The sequence below is a fragment of the Chanos chanos genome, chromosome 9 (genome assembly GCF_902362185.1).
Source record: "Chanos chanos chromosome 9, fChaCha1.1, whole genome shotgun sequence".
In the NCBI taxonomy this organism is placed as follows: domain Eukaryota; kingdom Metazoa; phylum Chordata; class Actinopteri; order Gonorynchiformes; family Chanidae; genus Chanos; species Chanos chanos.
Window position 1 is genome coordinate 37,265,146 of NC_044503.1, and position 17,251 is coordinate 37,282,396.

General features: G+C 40.8%; 1 protein-coding gene across 1 annotated transcript in view; it reads left to right on the forward strand.

Moving 5' to 3' along the window:
- The window catches only part of LOC115821740 (protein NLRC3-like), a 35,388-nt gene extending 20,051 nt beyond the window's left edge, over positions 1 to 15,337 (forward strand). Inside the window, exons 7-11 of the mRNA XM_030785537.1 lie at positions 1,470 to 3,443; positions 4,080 to 4,253; positions 8,478 to 8,693; positions 9,585 to 9,903; positions 14,810 to 15,337. Coding sequence (XP_030641397.1) covers positions 1,470 to 3,443; positions 4,080 to 4,253; positions 8,478 to 8,693; positions 9,585 to 9,903; positions 14,810 to 15,337 — 3,211 coding nt within the window. The remainder of the gene's footprint in view (positions 1 to 1,469; positions 3,444 to 4,079; positions 4,254 to 8,477; positions 8,694 to 9,584; positions 9,904 to 14,809) is intronic.
- Positions 15,338 to 17,251: the final 1,914 nt, after the last annotated feature.

Sequence of the window (17,251 nt, forward strand, 5' to 3'; positions counted from 1 at the left end):
TCATTCTTCATTTTAACGCAGGCAGCAAACTGCACTTCTGATGTCTCCCCTCTATAATAACACTTAGCCTAAAATTCCGAATTTGTTCTCCTAAAATTACAACTTAGCTCTCATATTATAATGACTTTTTTTGGGAAATTATGACTTCGTTCTCGTAATACTACGACTTTATTCTTGTGACATTACGACTTTATTCTGGAAGTCTCAGGATTTTTTTTTTCCCTCAGTGTGGCCCTAATACTCCATCGTGAAAACAACACTCAACACCAATACAAGTCAAGTGACTTAGATAAACAGAAGGATATGTCCTTTTGCGGCATTAATGTTTGATGCTTTTTTAATCGACGCAGAGAACAGGACTGTAATCTGATGTTAGTCTGACTGACTGTGTTTGTATCAAAATGCAGTTAATGTCAGTTACAGTGTGCATGTGTATGAACATGACACCAGCTCTGACAGAGGCAGCAGAAATTGGTTAAATCAGTAACATTAGCCAGCCAGCCTGTTAACATAATATTGCATTTTTGTATGAGTACCACTGATATAATGCATCACAACTAAATAAATTAATAAATTCAATCTCTTTTGTGGGACATTTTAAGTGCTCTTTGGGGCCCTCTGGTGGCCTCAGGGAGTCCTAAGCAATCACTTCGTTCGCTTATGCTTCGGGCCGGCTCTGCATTAAAACTGTGGAGAAAGATTTAAATAACAGTTATTTGGATTATTTAGTGTTTTAATTGGCATTAACACTGATCAAAGATTCATTTTCTGTCTTAAATTCTGTGTATGTGATAAAACTGCCTCATCATCCATCATCAAACACAGTTTAGTTTAAATATATCAGTTAAACACAGACTAAAGTGACCAATAGAGAACTAAACACAACACAGTTTAGTTTAAATGGATCAGTTTAAAAACAGACAGAGTGTAAAGTGACAGTACATTAGTCATGTTTAAAGAAAGTCAAAGGGAGGGAGTCCTGTCTGATCAGCCCAACTATTCATAACCACTCACGTATATCCACTAGTAATAGTCTAATTCGTTTCCTTTATAAATGTTATATTATCTGATATCAGTTAGAAATGAAAACAGAGACATGTACATACAGTTTGTTTGTCCTGTTTAGTTTCCATTAGTGAAACTCTCCCATTCCCCTCTGTTCAATCAGCTCCACTCTCTGAATGATTAAACACTGTGTAGTGGGAATTCTTCACCAGCTGTCAATCATTATTGTTACACTTCATCACTATCATCCCAACTGTATATGAGCCCTAAACTCAACTACAAGGCTGATGAGAAGGGTTCAGCCTGCCAGCCTTGATGGAGTCATATGTCTCCCAAAGAAAGTATCTGTCAAATATGAAAATTCAGGTCTGATCCAGGATCAGTCTGTGCATGGCCTGTGTCAGCAGGTTCTGAGAGATTCTTTTTTTAACAACCTCTCTCTCTCTCTTTCTCTCTCTCTGCAGTGTAGAGACAGATCTGACTGAGGATCAGTCTGGGTGTTGCCAAAATATCCAACACAACACGTCCATGTCTGAGTCAGATGATGTCCTACTGAGAATCATTGAGGGTCATAAAACCACCCTGAAAAATAAGTATGAGCGCTTATATGAAGGTGTCGCACTGAAAGAAAACCAAACCCTCCTCAACAGCATTTACACAGAGCTCTACATCACAGAGGGAGAGAGTGAAGGAGTGAATGAGAAACATGAGGTTTTACAGATTGAAACAGCATCCAGGAAATGGGTTTCTCAAGACAAACCAATCAGCTGCAATGACATCTTCAAACCCTTGTCAACCAGCCAAACTAGAGAGGACAACAAAGCTTTGTCTAGTGAGGAACCTGAAGGGGACAGGCAAAAGCCAGAAATCAGAACTGTACTCACCAAGGGCATAGCTGGAATTGGAAAAACAGTCTCTGTGCAGAAGTTCATTCTGGACTGGGCAGAAGGAAGGACCAATCAGGACATTGACTTCATGTTGGTTCTTCCTTTCCGAGAACTGAACTTGGTTAAAGATGAACAGTTCAGTCTTCATAGACTCCTGTTAGAGTTTCACCCAGAACTGAAAGACTTGGATCCAAAGAAATATAATGACTGTAAAATGCTGTTCATCTTTGATGGTTTAGATGAGAGTCGACTTCAGTTGAATATTCCTGAGATGCTGTGTGATGTGACCAAAACATCATCAGTGAATATACTGATATCAGACCTCATCAAAGGAAATCTTCTTCCCTCTGCACTCATCTGGATAACCTCCAGACCAGCAGCAGCCAGTCAGATACCCTCTCAGTTCATCAGTCGTGTGACAGAAGTCCAAGGATTCAATGATTCACAGAAAGAGGAATACTTTAGAAAAAGATTCAGTGATGAGAGTCAAGCCAACAAAATCATCTCACACATCAAGACATCGGTGAGTCTCCACATCATGTGTCACATCCCAGTGTTCTGTTGGATTTCAGCCACTGTGCTTCAGGAAATGCTGCGTCAAGACAATGTTAAAGAGATCCCTAAAACTCTGACTGAGATGTACACACACTTCCTGCTCATTCAGACTAAAATGAAGAAGCAGAAATATGAGGACAAAGTTGAGACAGACTCAAAGAATCCTCTGGAATCAAACAAGGAGATCTTTCTGAAACTTTCTAAGCTGGCTTTTAATCAGTTGCTGAGGGGCAATATCATGTTTTATGAAGAGGATCTGAGAGAATGTGGCATTGATGTGAGTGATGCCACAGTGTACTCTGGGATTTGTACTGAGATCTTTAAGGAGGAATCTGTGCTTCATCAGAAGAAGGTCTACTGCTTTGTGCATCTGAGTGTTCAAGAGTTCTTGGCTGCTCTCTATGTGTTTTACTGCTATGTAAATGAGACCATGGAGGCACTGCAATATTTTGTGCCAAGAGAGATCAATGCATCAGACAACATATTCATGAAGGCACTGGACTCTCTTCTGTTCAGAGGGAAGACAAACAATATTCCCTTGGATATGTTGCTAAAGGGAGCTGTGGATAAATCTTTGGAGAGTAAGGATGGACATCTCGATCTGTTTGTCCGCTTCCTTCATGGCATCTCACTGGAGTCCAACCAGAAACTCCTACAAGGTCTGCTGACACACACACAGAACAACCAGCGGAGCATCAAGAAAATAAGCCGTTACATCAAAGAGTTAAATAAAGATGGTGTCTCACCTGAGAGATGGATCAATCTACTGCACTGCCTGACCGAAATGAATGATCGCTCTCTCCATGAAGAAATTCAAGCTTTTATCAAGTCTGAAAATTACAGAACTAAACTCTCACTTGCACACTGCACAGCACTGGCCTACATGTTTCTGATGTCAGAGGAGGTGCTGGATGAGTTTGACCTGAAGAAATACAAGACATCAGATGAGGGTCGTAGGAGACTGCTCCCAGCTGTGAGGTGCTGCAGAAAAGCTCTGTGAGTTTTTAGTTTCACACATTTATAAAGTAACAGTTGTAGTTATAGTTGCATTATTTGAAAGGAAAATGAAGTATGGCTGATCTTGGCCATGTTCAACGGTACAGGTGGCTGTTTTTGGAAATATTCTCAGTTTGTTTCCAAACTTGTAATTATTTGATTATTCGTGAAATATTATATACCATAAAGATTAGAAGACACACAGACATTACAGGAGAGAATAGATTAATGCAGGCAAACTTACATATATGACAGTACAGTATATGGATGATGGACAGTAAAACATCTGTGCATATAAAATATGCAGGTTGTGTGTTATACATTATTATCTGTGTTTTTATTATTATTTTTAGTCTCCTCAGTTTCAACAGGTCTAATACCACAGTACATAGGCCAGGGCTTTTCAACTACACATTCAAATGGGCCGGATTTCAGAACCAGGCCTTGTTCATGGCCCAGAAAATATTTACACTGAAATATTTACATTTATTTAAAACCATTACAGCTTTACACATATTGACACATTTATGAATATTTATGAATATGTGAATATGACTGTGAATATATAAATATATCTGTGTTTGTCATCTCTTTCTCTCTGTCTGTCTGTCTCTTTCTCTCTCTCTCTTCCGCCAGACTTTCTGGTTGTAAACTCACTGAACAGTCCTGTTCATCTATAGCCTCAGTTCTACAGTCAGAAAACTGTCCCCTGAGAGAACTGGACCTGAGTAACAATGATCTTCAGGATTCAGGAGTGAAGTCGCTCTGTGTTGGACTGAGGAATTCACACTGTAAACTGGAGATACTGAGGTCAGTTTTAGTGAGGACCTGAAAAGATATTTTTAATAAAATGTTTTGTGTCATTTCCTTACACTGGATTTGCCTGTGCGTTAGATCTCTAGCTGGATTAATTCACCTAAACTTATCAGTTTTCATGTCTTTTCTTGTGTGTCTTTTGCTGTTGTCTGGATTAAAATGATCTCTTGTTATGCTGATTTATATGCTGAAATCTTGCTGTGCTGTGTCCCAGTGTGAGACAGAAGACATCACAGGATGAAACTGTACTCCACAACTAGTTTACATTTTACTTGTACATATTTAACCATTTACTATACAGGGGCATCAGGAGCCTCATATTTAAAGAGATCGGCCAACAGTAGTTTACTGAAAATTACACTTTAAGAAAACATACAGTACAGTATATAAGAGACATCATCATGCTATCGTCAACCATCCTATAAACCCACAAACGACAAACATGCCTTTTACTGAAACAGTTGTCAGGGGTCAGGGGGAAAAGAAAAAAAATAACCTCAATGTAATATTCTGATATGGTGAAGCAGAAAACAAATTCAAGTCATTTTATGCGTAAACATCACCACTGTTCATCTTTAACCACCAAATCCCAGCCATGGTGATTTGTGGGGCGCTGCTCTGTGGCTGCCTTGCTGTGTTTCACACTTGGCATTTGTATGTTTTTATCGTGTTGTTTATGCTCCTTACTTCACACTTTGCCTGTACTGAAGTTTCAGCTATAGGTTACGCGTTATGGTGCGTGATTGGATTGTTTACAGTGATTTTAAACACATATTTTTCCCCAAGGACACAAACAATGGTTATGTTACTGGTGACGCAGCCTGTGAGATCCAATACAGCAGAGAATTCTTACTGTCGTTTCACAATCACATATCTCCAGACTATTCAGCCGTTGTAGACTCGATACTGCACTGTCTTGATCAGGTTGTAGCAGTGTCTGATGACATCAGTTTCTGTGTAGACTGTGATACCTACTAAGACCTATAAAATCTACCCTAATGATTAGTCTTGGGTGTCCAACAAATTAAAGAAACTTATCATTCAGAAAGTAAAAGCTAACAGAAACCAGGATGAAACAGCTAGAAGGGACACACAGAGACAGATTAAAAGACAAATACAGCTGGACAAGTACAGCTACAAACAGAAGATAGAGGCCACTCTGGCATCTGGAAATCCCAGACAGACATGGCAGGGAATTAAAACCATGACCAATGTTCCCCACAAGGGCAGGGGAAAACCAACACTTGTCTTACATGGTAGGGAGGGACTGGAGATGGTAAACCAGCTCAACACCTTCTTTTGTCACTTTGAGAGTAGCAATAGTGCTGAACCTGCCACTGTGATACCCCCCCCCCAAACTAACCTAACCTAACCTCACCATCAAGGAACCAGAAGTCCTTCAGCTTTTTAGAGACTGTAACCCACGAAAAAGCCCAGGTCTGGACAATATTTGTGGAAGTGTTCTAAAGCACTGTGCTGCACAACTAGCTCCTGTGTGACATTTTTAGGACCTCTCTTAATCTCCTCAAGGTCTCGACCCTAAGGAAAACATCTACAGTTGTACCCGTCTCAAAAATTCCCAGACCCATACGGCCCAATGAGTTTAGACCAATAGCACTGATATCGCTGGTCGTGAAGTGATTTGAGCATCTAGTGAAGAGGTACATTGTATTACAAACACAGCACCTCATGGACCCTCTGCAGTTTGCTTACCAAGCCTCTAGGGGGTGGAAGATGCCATTCTGACTCTATTGCACTTATTGCGCACTCACCTTGAGAAACCAAAGACTCATGCCAAGATTTTATCTGTAGACTTCTCATCTGCTTTTAATGCTATTCAACCCAGTAGCAGATATATTGGCTACAGAATTTTCACTTGAAGCTGGTTTGATTTCATGGATTGTTGATTTTCTTAGCTGTAGAATCCAGCAGGTCAGAGCAGGTATGTCACTCTCTGACCGAATGACCACTTGTACAGGCTCCACCCAGGGGTGTGTTTTATCACCTTTACTGTTTATTTTATATACCAACCCTTGCACTAACACCTTCCCTAATAGACACTTTATTAAGTACACAGATGATACTGCCTTGGTGAACCTCCTGTATGATGGGGGGGAGGAGCATGGGCCAGTTCTTGACTACTTCCTAAACTGGTGTGAGAAGTCAAACCTTCTCCTAAACACCACCAAAACTAAGGAAATGTCCACTGATCTTAGAAAGCTGCAATCCTCTAACCCTACCTTTATCAATGGAAAGCCAATACAACTTGTTACGAATTACAAGTACCTTGGCATTGTGCTTGACCATAAGCTTAAATGGGACCTGTGGACTGACTTCATATACACTAAGACACAACAAAGAATGCACTTTTTAAAGAAATCCTTTATCCTTTAATGTTCATTGTTTCCATCTGGGCTAAGATATTGCACCCCTCCATTCACTAAAATAGATTCAAATTTTCATTTGTTCCACAAGTTTTTAAACAGGTAATGTATATAATAATAAGCAGGATGTCCAGCTGGTCTAGCCAGCCTAATCAACTGCAAGGTGCAAAGTATGAGTGTGTGTATAGGTACGTATATAACTATATGTGTGTATGTCTGTTGGTGACTCTGTGATGTTGTGAGGAAATGCCTTGTGATTGTGCTGCAAACGAATTTCCTCACGGGGACAAAGAAAGTATCTATCTATCTATCTATCTATCTATCTATCTATCTATCTATCTATCTATCTATCTATCTATCTATCTATCTATCTATCTATCTATCTATCAAATAAGCAAAAAAGATGATTCTATGCTGTCATCGCTTGGCAACCTAACAGCCAATAGGAAATCGAGAGACTAATTTCTGAAGTCCGCCAAAACAGCCAGCGCGCACGGCAGGTTTCTGAGGTAAAAGTAGAAGTAACAGTCAGTGTCAGAAAAGATTGGAAATAACTGCAATCGACTCCACTTTCTTCGTCCTCCATACGTTAAAACACAATGTAAGTATGCGTTTTGTGAAATCTGATGCATTAGCAATCGGCGAAATATTTAAATTATCCGTTTAGATTTGTGTTCAAACGGTTTTCTAATTTGTCTGAGACACGTTAGCTACAGCATGAGCGGGGATTTTCTTTTCAGATCTGACAGAGTAAATGTAACCGACACTAAAAAGGCTAGAAATTATAACAGTACAGTCCACTCTCTGTCCTTGCGCACAATGTACATATTTTTTTTCTGTGAAGAGATAATCAGACAAATATTTCGACTGTCCGTCTGTACAAACGGTTTTCTATTTGGTCTGTGACATGTTAGCTGTAGCATGTGAGGAGATTATTATTCCAAACCTGACAGAAAAGCGAGAGACTCGTTTCTCAAACCCGCGAACTGCAGGAACAGAAGCGTAAAAGCCCGAGCGAGTTCTCTGAGGTAAAAACTGGAGAACGGGAAAGAGTCCCGTTTGTTAGAAATCACAGCGGCATCTGATTCACTGTCCGTTAACATTCAAAGTAAGTCTTGTTCCCTCAAGCAACATAAAATGTATTTTTATATTAGTCACCTCGTCTCTTCAGTTGTGTGTTAAAACGGTTTAGTAATTAGCCTCTGACACGTTAGCTATAGCATGTGAGGAGATTTTCTCTCCAGACGCAGCGTTTCTGTTTTCAGCCGGAGACCGGAGAAATCTCTGACTGAAATCTACTTTTCTCCAGCAGATTCTGTAGGCTGCTCTGTTCATACTGGTCATTAAGTCACTAAAGGTTGTTTTTTTGTTGTTGTTGTTTTTTAATAAATGGACAACTGAACTTGTCGGTAAAATAGAGAAGTACGGTTTTGAGAAAGCAGTGGAGACTTAATAGTGTAATTCAGGGGTTTAGCGGTATACGGTAGAAGGCAGTATATAGAGAGAGAAAGTGAGGGGACAGGTTATTTTGTTGGGAACGAATGTTGATCTCTAGTCATTTGCCTTATACTTCACTTACAGATACATTTGATAGTTAACAAATGGTGTTTGGATCTTGGATCTGATGGAGATTAATTTAAAACTCGTCAACTAGTCATGTTATTATTATTATGTCAGTTTGGTTGACTACTGTCACCTAGTTAATAAATATATATATATATATATGAATATATATGGATATGTGAATATGACTGAATATATAATTATATCTGTTTGTCATCACCATCTCTCTCTCTCTCTCTCTCTCTCTCTCTCTCTCTCTCTCCCTCCCCAGACTTGCTGGTTGTAAACTCACTGAACAGTCCTGTTCATCTATAGCCTCAGTTCTACAGTCAGTAAACTGTCCCCTGAGAGAACTGGACCTGAGTAACAATGACCTTCAGGATTCAGGAGTGAAGTTTCTCTGTGTTGGACTGAAGAATCCACACTGTAAACTGGAGATACTGAGGTCAGTATTAGTCAGTCATTGGAAATACAATATTGATAATGTGTTTTGTCTGAATTAATCTTTTAAGCAGGGAACCAGACTAACTGTTTTCAGAAACATCCTAGAACTGTCCTGAAACTTTGTCTCAACTGTCCCAAAGTGAAAACTGACTGTCCCAAATATGACATTGTCTTTGTTTACAGAACTGTTACGTTTATTTCTCACATGCGGTGTTTGCGTTGCCATGATGTCATCAGCCATTTAAAAAAAGACACTAAATGATTTTGACTCTGTGTCATTACGGATAGTCTTTTGTACCATGTATTTGTAAGAGTAACAGGATTACACAGACAGTAATAAGTGTAGTCTTCAGTCTGAACATTGATTTATTGTATTGAGTTTTCATACTGCATAATAGGACTGGAGAGACAAGAAAGCTGCAAATCAGTCAGTCAGTCCATGATACCTGTGTGTGTGTGTGTGTGTGTGTGTGTGTGTGTGTGTGTGTGTGTGTGTGTGTGTGTATGTGTGTATGTGTTTCAAACCAGCAGCCCCTCTGTAAAGAACAAAGTATTGTCAGTGTGTGTTATGGTAAATGTCATTATTACTTTATGTGTTTAAATGCTGACTAGAAGGGAAAACACAGAAACTATAGTCCATAAAAAGTGAGAACTTTACCCACACAGTTAATCACATCTCCTGGTGAAAGGACAAAAAGATTGAAACAGGTCAAATGTCCTCTTTGCTGCTCTAATAACTACACAGCCCAGATCAGGAGCTGTTTCATATGTTTAAAACCTTTAGGTTCACATCCCAAACTCTAAAATCTCTCTCTGTCAGTGATGTTGTTCCTGTCCTAATCTTGTGGTCAGATGGTGGGTGGTTATCAGTCATAACCATAAAGATGAGTTTGTTTCCTGTGCTGGTCTTGTGTTTAAATCAGCAGTTAATCAGGATCACCACTCTCAGGGCATCAGGGATTACCCTGAAACACTCACACACACTCTCCATCTCATTACAACTGTATCTTACCACTCACACTGAGTCTCTCTCCCTCTATCTCTCTCTCTCTCTCTGTAGGTTGTCTGGTTGTTTAGTGACAGAGGAAGGTTGTTCTTCTCTGGCTTCAGCTCTGAGTTCAAACCCCTCACACCTGAGAGAACTGGATCTGAGCTACAATCAACCAGGAGTCTCAGGAATAAAGCTGCTCTCTGACGTAAAAAAAGATCCACACTGTCGACTGGACACACTCAAGTATGTAGAACAGGACTCTGTGTGTGTGTGTGTGTGTGTGTGTGTGTGTGTGTGTGTGTGTGTGTGTGTGTGTGTGTGTGTGAGAGTGAGGTAATGCTAGTTCACAGGGGTTTGTGACCTGACTGCTCACTCATGATGTGGGGCTCAGAAAAGTGCTGATCCTCACTAAGTAAACTGTGTTTTTCTAAAGTACATTGTTGTTATTGGTAAACCAAACAGAGTCAAAACATTTCTGTGGTTAGAGTTAAGGTGAGGGTGAGGGTTATAGGGATAGGTTAGTATTCTTTAGTTACAGGAAACTGGGACTCAGTGGGAATTCCTCACTTAGATATGTATACAAACATGTGTGTGTGTGTGTTTAGGTGTCTGTGTGAGAGGTGGTTGATTTATATGTGTGTGTGTGTTGAAAGAGGGAATGTGTGTGTGTTTGTCTGTACAGAAGCGAGAGAGAGTGTGTGTGTGTGTGTGTGTGTTACAAGAGGGAGTCTGTGTGTGTGTGTACAGAAGAGAGATTATATCTGTGTGTGTGACAGAGAGAGGCCCTGTTTACACCTTGAGTTAGACCTGATTTTGATGGTCTGATCACAAATGAACAGCTCTAAAGTACTAGGTGTAACCAATGCACTTTGAGATCCGGTCACTCACCACATTCAGAGGTGGTCTGAACCATATATATATATATATATATATATATATATATATATATATATATATATATATATGACCACATTCAGAGGTGGTTTGGACCATATATTATATATATATATATATGACCACATTCAGAGGTGGTCTGAACCATATTATATATATATATATATATATATATATATATATATATATATATGACCACATTCAGAGGTGGTCTGGACCACTCGTGACCACATTCTCTTAGCAGTGTGAACGAGAATGTGATCTCAAACAAACTGACCGACCGCCTGGTGAACTGACACTGAGGTCAATAAATCATGTTAAGAGTCTACAGGTCAAACAAAACACTTCTGACATGAACATTTGACCCCTGAACAACACATGATACCAGATCACTAGTAAACCACACTACAAATTTATGACGATAATTCTGTTCATATAGACGTTTAATATACATCTCATATCATTGTGTTGTCTACAGTCAGTTTATTGAGATGAGGTTTACGGGAAAGACATGGCTTATCCTATATTAACAGGCTCGGTTAGCCAAACGTATTGTAAGGTAATTACATCACCACAAAACAGGAGTTTCATTCTTTCATCCCTTACTGTTTAAAAGTCTGTAGTATCTTTAACAGCTGTTTCACAGTTTGGTGGCTGTGAACATGATAGTTTACATTAGTCACTGTCCACACAATTTGACACATTTCCTTGTAACAGTGCCAGATTTCATATCGTTACATATTTCATACGACACCTGTCAAAAACAACAACACATTCGGTCTTTGCAAAGGGAAATGATGGACATGTTTATTTGCATATAGAGCAGGGAAGTGAGAGCCAATCACAGTTGGTCACTGGAGACACATGTGGAGACAGATTGTAAAGTCAGGTGTAAATGGATGAACTTTAGAGCTGTCCACTTGTGATCACATCACCACAATCACATCTAATGCAAGGTCTAAACAGGGCCAGAGTGTGTGTTTTATTGTGTGTATTTGGATGTGTGTGTGTGTGTGCTTGTGTGCGTGTGTTCACAAACAATCATTATCTCCCTCCTTCTGTCCCTCTCATTCGCACACTCTCAAACACACACACACACTCTCTCTCTCTCTCTCTCTCTCTCTCTCACCCACAGATAAACATACACACACTGAGTCTCTCTGTCTCTCTCACACACACTAACACATAAACATAGACACACTGAGTCTTTCTCTGTCTCTCACACACTAACACACGGTCTCTCTGTCTCATACACATATTACTGTGTGTGGCTGTGTTTACGTGAGAAAGATATTATGTTTGTATGAGAGAGAGAGAGAGAACGAGACAGAGAGAAAGAGAACTTGTGTGTGTGTGTGTGAAACAGAAAGAAAGAGAACTTGTGTGTGTTTGTGTGTTTGTGTTTGAGAGAGACAATGAGAACTTGTGTGGGTTTGTGTGTGTGTGTTTTTATGAGAGAGAGAAGAGGAACTTCTGTGTGTGTGTGTGTGTGTGTGAGAGAGAGAGAACTTTGTGTGTGTGTGTGAGAGAGAGAGACAGAAAGAGAACTTGTGTGTGTTTGTGTCTGTGTGTGAGAGAGAGAGAGAGAAAGAGAACTTGTGTGTGTTTGTGTCTGTGTGTGTGTGTGTGGGAGAGAGAAAGAGAACTTGTGTGTGTCTGTGTGTGTGTGTGAGAGAGAGAGAGAGAAAGAGAACTTGTGTGTGTTTGTGTCTGTGTGTGTGAGAGAGAGAGAACTTGTGTGTGTTTGTCTGTGTGTGTGTGAGAGAGAGAGAAAGAGAACTTTTGTGTGTTTGTGTGTGAGAGAGAGAGAGAAAGTGAACTTGTGTGTGTTTGTGTCTGTGTGTGTGTGTGGGAGAGAGAAAGAGAACTTGTGTGTGTTTGTGTGTGTGTGTGTGAGAGAGAGAGAGAGAAAGAAAACTTGTGTGTGTTTGTGTGTGTGTGTTAGAGAGAGAAAGAGAACTTGTGTGTGTTTCTGTGTTAGAGAGGGAAAGAGAACTTGTGTGTGTTTGTGTCTGTGTGTGTGAGAGAGAAAGTGAACTTTTGTGTGTTTGTGTCTGTGTGTGTGATAGAGAGAGAAAGAGAACTTGTGTGTGTCTGTGTGTGTGTGTGAGAGAGAGAAAGTGAACTTGTGTGTGTTTTTGTCTGTGTGTGTGTGTGAGAGAGAGAAAGAGAACTTGTGTGTGTTTGTGTCCGTGTGTGTGTGTGTGTTTGAGAGAGAGACAGAGAACTTGTGTGTGTTTGCGTGTGTGTGTGAGAGAGAGAGAGAACTTGTGTGTGTTTGTGTGTGAGAGAGAGAGAGAAAGTGAACTTGTGTGTGTTTGTGTCTGTGTGTGTGTGTGGGAGAGAGAAAGAGAACTTGTGTATGTTTGTGTGTGTGTGTGAGAGAGAGAGAGAGAGAGAAAGAAAACTTGTGTGTGTTTGTGTGTGTGTGTTAGAGAGAGAAAGAGAACTTGTGTGTGTTTCTGTGTTAGAGAGGGAAAGAGAACTTGTGTGTGTTTGTGTCTGTGTGTGTGAGAGAGAAAGTGAACTTGTGTGTGTTTGTGTCTGTGTGTGTGATAGAGAGAGAAAGAGAACTTGTGTGTGTCTGTGTGTGTGTGTGAGAGAGAGAAAGTGAACTTGTGTGTGTTTTTGTCTGTGTGTGTGTGTGAGAGAGAGAAAGAGAACTTGTGTGTGTTTGTGTCCGTGTGTGTGTGTGTGTTTGAGAGAGAGACAGAGAACTTGTGTGTGTTTGCGTGTGTGTGTGAGAGAGAGAGAGAACTTGTGTGTGTTTGTTTGTGTCTGTGTGTGTGTGTGAGAGAGAGAAAATGAACTTGTGTGTGTTTGTGTCTGTGTGTGTGTGTTTGAGAGAGAGAAAGAGAACTTGTGTGTGTTTGTCTGATGTGAGAGAGAGAGAAAGTGAACTTGTGTGTGTTTTTGTCTGTGTGTGTGTGTGTTTGAGAGAGAGAAAGAAAGAGAACTTGTGTGGGTTTGCGTGTGTGTGAGAGAGAGAGAGAAAGAGAACTTGTGTGTGTTTGTGTGTGTGTGTGTGTGAGAGAGAGAGAGAGTGAGAGAGAGAACTTGTGTGTGTTTGTGTCTGTGTGTGTGAGAGAGAAAGAGAACTTGTGTGTGTTTGTGTCTGTGTGTGTGATAGAGAGAGAAAGAGAACTTGTGTGTGTTTGTGTTTGAGAGAGACAATGAGAACTTGTGTGGGTTTGTGTGTGTGTGTTTTTATGAGAGAGAGAAGAGGAACTTCTGTGTGTGTGTGTGTGTGAGAGAGAGAGAGAGAGAGAACTTTGTGTGTGTGTGAGAGAGAGAGAGAAAGAAAGAGAACTTGTGTATTTTTGTGTGTGTGTGAGAGAGAGAGAGAAAGAGAACTTATGTGTGTGTGAGTTTGAGAGAGAGAAAGAGAACTTGTGTGTGTTTGTGTCTGTGTGTGTGTGTGGGAGAGAGAAAGAGAACTTGTGTGTGTGTGTGTGTGTGTGAGAGAGAGAGAGAGAGAGAGAGAAAGAGAACTTGTGTGTTTTTGTGTGTGTGTGTGAGAGAGAGAAAGAGAACTTGTGTGTTTTTGTGTGTGTGTGTGTGTGTGTGTGTGTGAGAGAGAAAGTGAACTTGTGTGTGTTTGTGTCTGTGTGTGTGATAGAGAGAGAAAGAGAACTTGTGTGTGTTTGTGTCTGTGTGTGTGAGAGAGAAAGTGAACTTGTGTGTGTTTGTGTCTGTGTGTGTGATAGAGAGAGAAAGAGAACTTGTGTGTGTTTGTGTCTGTGTGTGGGAGAGAGAGAAAGAGAACTTGTGTGTGTGTGTGTGTGTGATAGAGAGAAAGAGAACGTGTGTGCGTTTGTGTCTGTGTCTGTGTGTTTAAGAGAGAGAAAGAGAACTTGTGTGTGTTTGTGTCTGTGTGTGTGTGTGTTTAAGAGAGAGAAAGAGAACTTGTGTGTGTTTGTGTCCGTGTGTGTGTGTTTGAGAGAGAGAAAGAGAACTTGTGTGTGTTTGTGTCTGTGTGTGTGAGAGAGAGAGAGAGAGAGAACTCGTGTGTGTTCGTGCGTGTGTGTTTGAGAGAGAGATAGAGAACTGGTGTGTGTGTGTGTGTGTGTGTGTGTGTGTCTCATTCATTATCTGTTCTGTGTTTTCTGTGTTTCAGTGTTCATTGGATTAGAAAACGACATGAACTAATAGAGTGTAAGTACACACACACACACACACACACACACACACACACACAGATACAGAGTTGAGAGTGTGTGATGTGTTTTCTCCTCTAATTTCTCTTCTTCTCTGTAGATGCCTGTGATCTCACACTGGACCCAAACACAGTAAACACACACCTCTCTCTGTCTGAGGGGAACAGAAAGGTGACATGTGTGAAAGAGAATCAGTCGTATCCTGATCATCCAGAGAGATTTGATAAGTGTTATCAGGTCATGTGTAGAGAGAGTCTGACTGGACACTGTTACTGGGAGACTGAGTGGAGTGGAGATGATGGTGCTGATATATCAGTGACATATAAAGGAATCAGGAGGAAAGGATGGAGTGATGACTGTAGGTTTGGAAACAATGAAAAGTCCTGGAGTCTGTGGTTCTATGGTAACAGTTACTTTGCTCGTCACAATAAACAGTTCACTGTCATACCTCACCACCCCTCACACACACACAGAGTAGGAGTGTATCTGGACTGGTCGTCTGGAACTGTGTCCTTCTACAGCGTCTCCTCTGACACACACACACTCACACACTTACACACATTCCACTGCACATTCACTGAACCCCTCTATGCTGGGTTTACTGTTTATAATTACTCCTCAGTGTCTCTGTGTCAGATAAAATAAACAAACACACACACTCTGACACACACACACACACACACATTCTTTTTCTCTTTTCCACACACACACACACACACACACAGTGTTGATATGTGTGTGTAAAGGAGTGTGAGGCCTTTGCACTAGTAGCTAAGTGGCTATGCTAAGAAAATCGTTCACAGGGCGCCGCCATATTGGGGCGTTACACTGCGCATGTGTGCTAATGGGACTCTGAGCGTGCACCGGCACTATGGCAACGGAGGAGGGGTCACACTAAGGTCACGCACGTCACTGTACAGGTCCACAAGCATTGGATCCTTTATGCTGTGTTCAATACGGCTATGTGGCTATTACGTATTGGCAGGGACTAGCATACATATACAAATGCGTATCTTAGTGACGGCAGGGAAATGACAGTCATTGTACATGCAACCGTTACTAATGACAACGTTAATAAAGACATATCTACATATATAACAAACTATATACAGTTCATTACAAATCTTCCCCTTATTTACGAAAGATGCACCCTTAGCCCAACAATGTTTAGCACTTACAGTCGTCACTGACGCGCACACCCCATAAACGTAAACTGTCCGGGTTTTGACCTCTTCTCTCCGGAGTGGGGCTTGATCTGACGATCGCGGGGGATGCGAGTTTAATATATGCTGACCGCTATCCTTAACCCTATTGGTTGTAAGGTCAGAGGGCAGCCTGGATGGACAGGTCAGATGGCTAATCCTGACCTGGACGAGAAGTTTATGGGTGCGGTCTTTGGTGGGCGTGCAACTTGTTGACTTTGGGGAGCATCGGGGGGAGGGGGAGCTCTGCCAGCCTGATGGAAAAACACAGAACTTGCACAGTGCATTGGTTCTCTAACATGTTGAAATTGGTAGAGTGAAATATTTCACTGACTGAAAGGACTTGTGTTTAAATAGGACAAATACTGAGAGGGTTCACTGACTGAATATAGATGGTGATGTTAAATGATAACTTTATGAAATTATGGAAGTGTATGTGAGTCTGTGTTCTACTTTCCTTAGATAAGCATTTAGGCCCTGTCTTCTGAGGCAGAGGTTCCCAACTGATGGCCCTTTTATACAGTATCATTTCCATTTATTTACACTTCCACTTCAACACACACACACAAACACAAACATGTGTGTATGAAGTACAGTCAGACTTTTATTTATGTATCAGAAATCTGTGACTGTAATAATAAACAATTATTCATTCATTTACAAAGTTTTGTCGAGATTTGTTTGTTTTTGTCTTTTTTGAGAAATTCTTGTCCATTTATTTTTAAATTCTTGTTTATTTGTTTTTGTTCTGTTACAAACACAGTGTAAACATGCACATGTCAGAGAGAAAGACACAAATAAAATATCATTACATATAAAAACATTGAAAGTGTTTCTGATACTGAACACACACACACACACGCTCTCTCTCTCTCTGTCTCTCTTTTTCACACACACACACACACACACAAGTTCTCTTTCTCCCTCTCTCACACACACACTCTCACTCTCACTCGGTTTCACACACACACACACACACCCCCCTCTCTCACACACACACTCACAACCTCTTTTTCTCTCTCTCACACGCACACACTCTCTTTCTCTCTCTCTATCTCTCTCTTTCACACATATACACACACTCTCTCTCTCTCTCTTTCTTTCTCACACACACACACACACACACTCTCTCTCTTTCTCTTTCTCTCTCTCTCTCTCACGCACATGCACACGCACATGCACACACTGTCTCTCTCCCTCTTTCTCTCACACACACGCAAACACAATCTCTCTATCTTTTTCTCTCACAGACACACACACACAAACACACTCTCACTCTGACACACACACACACGCTCTCTCTCTCTCAGACACACACACACACATGCAACCTTTCTCTCCCTCTCTCTCTCTCTCT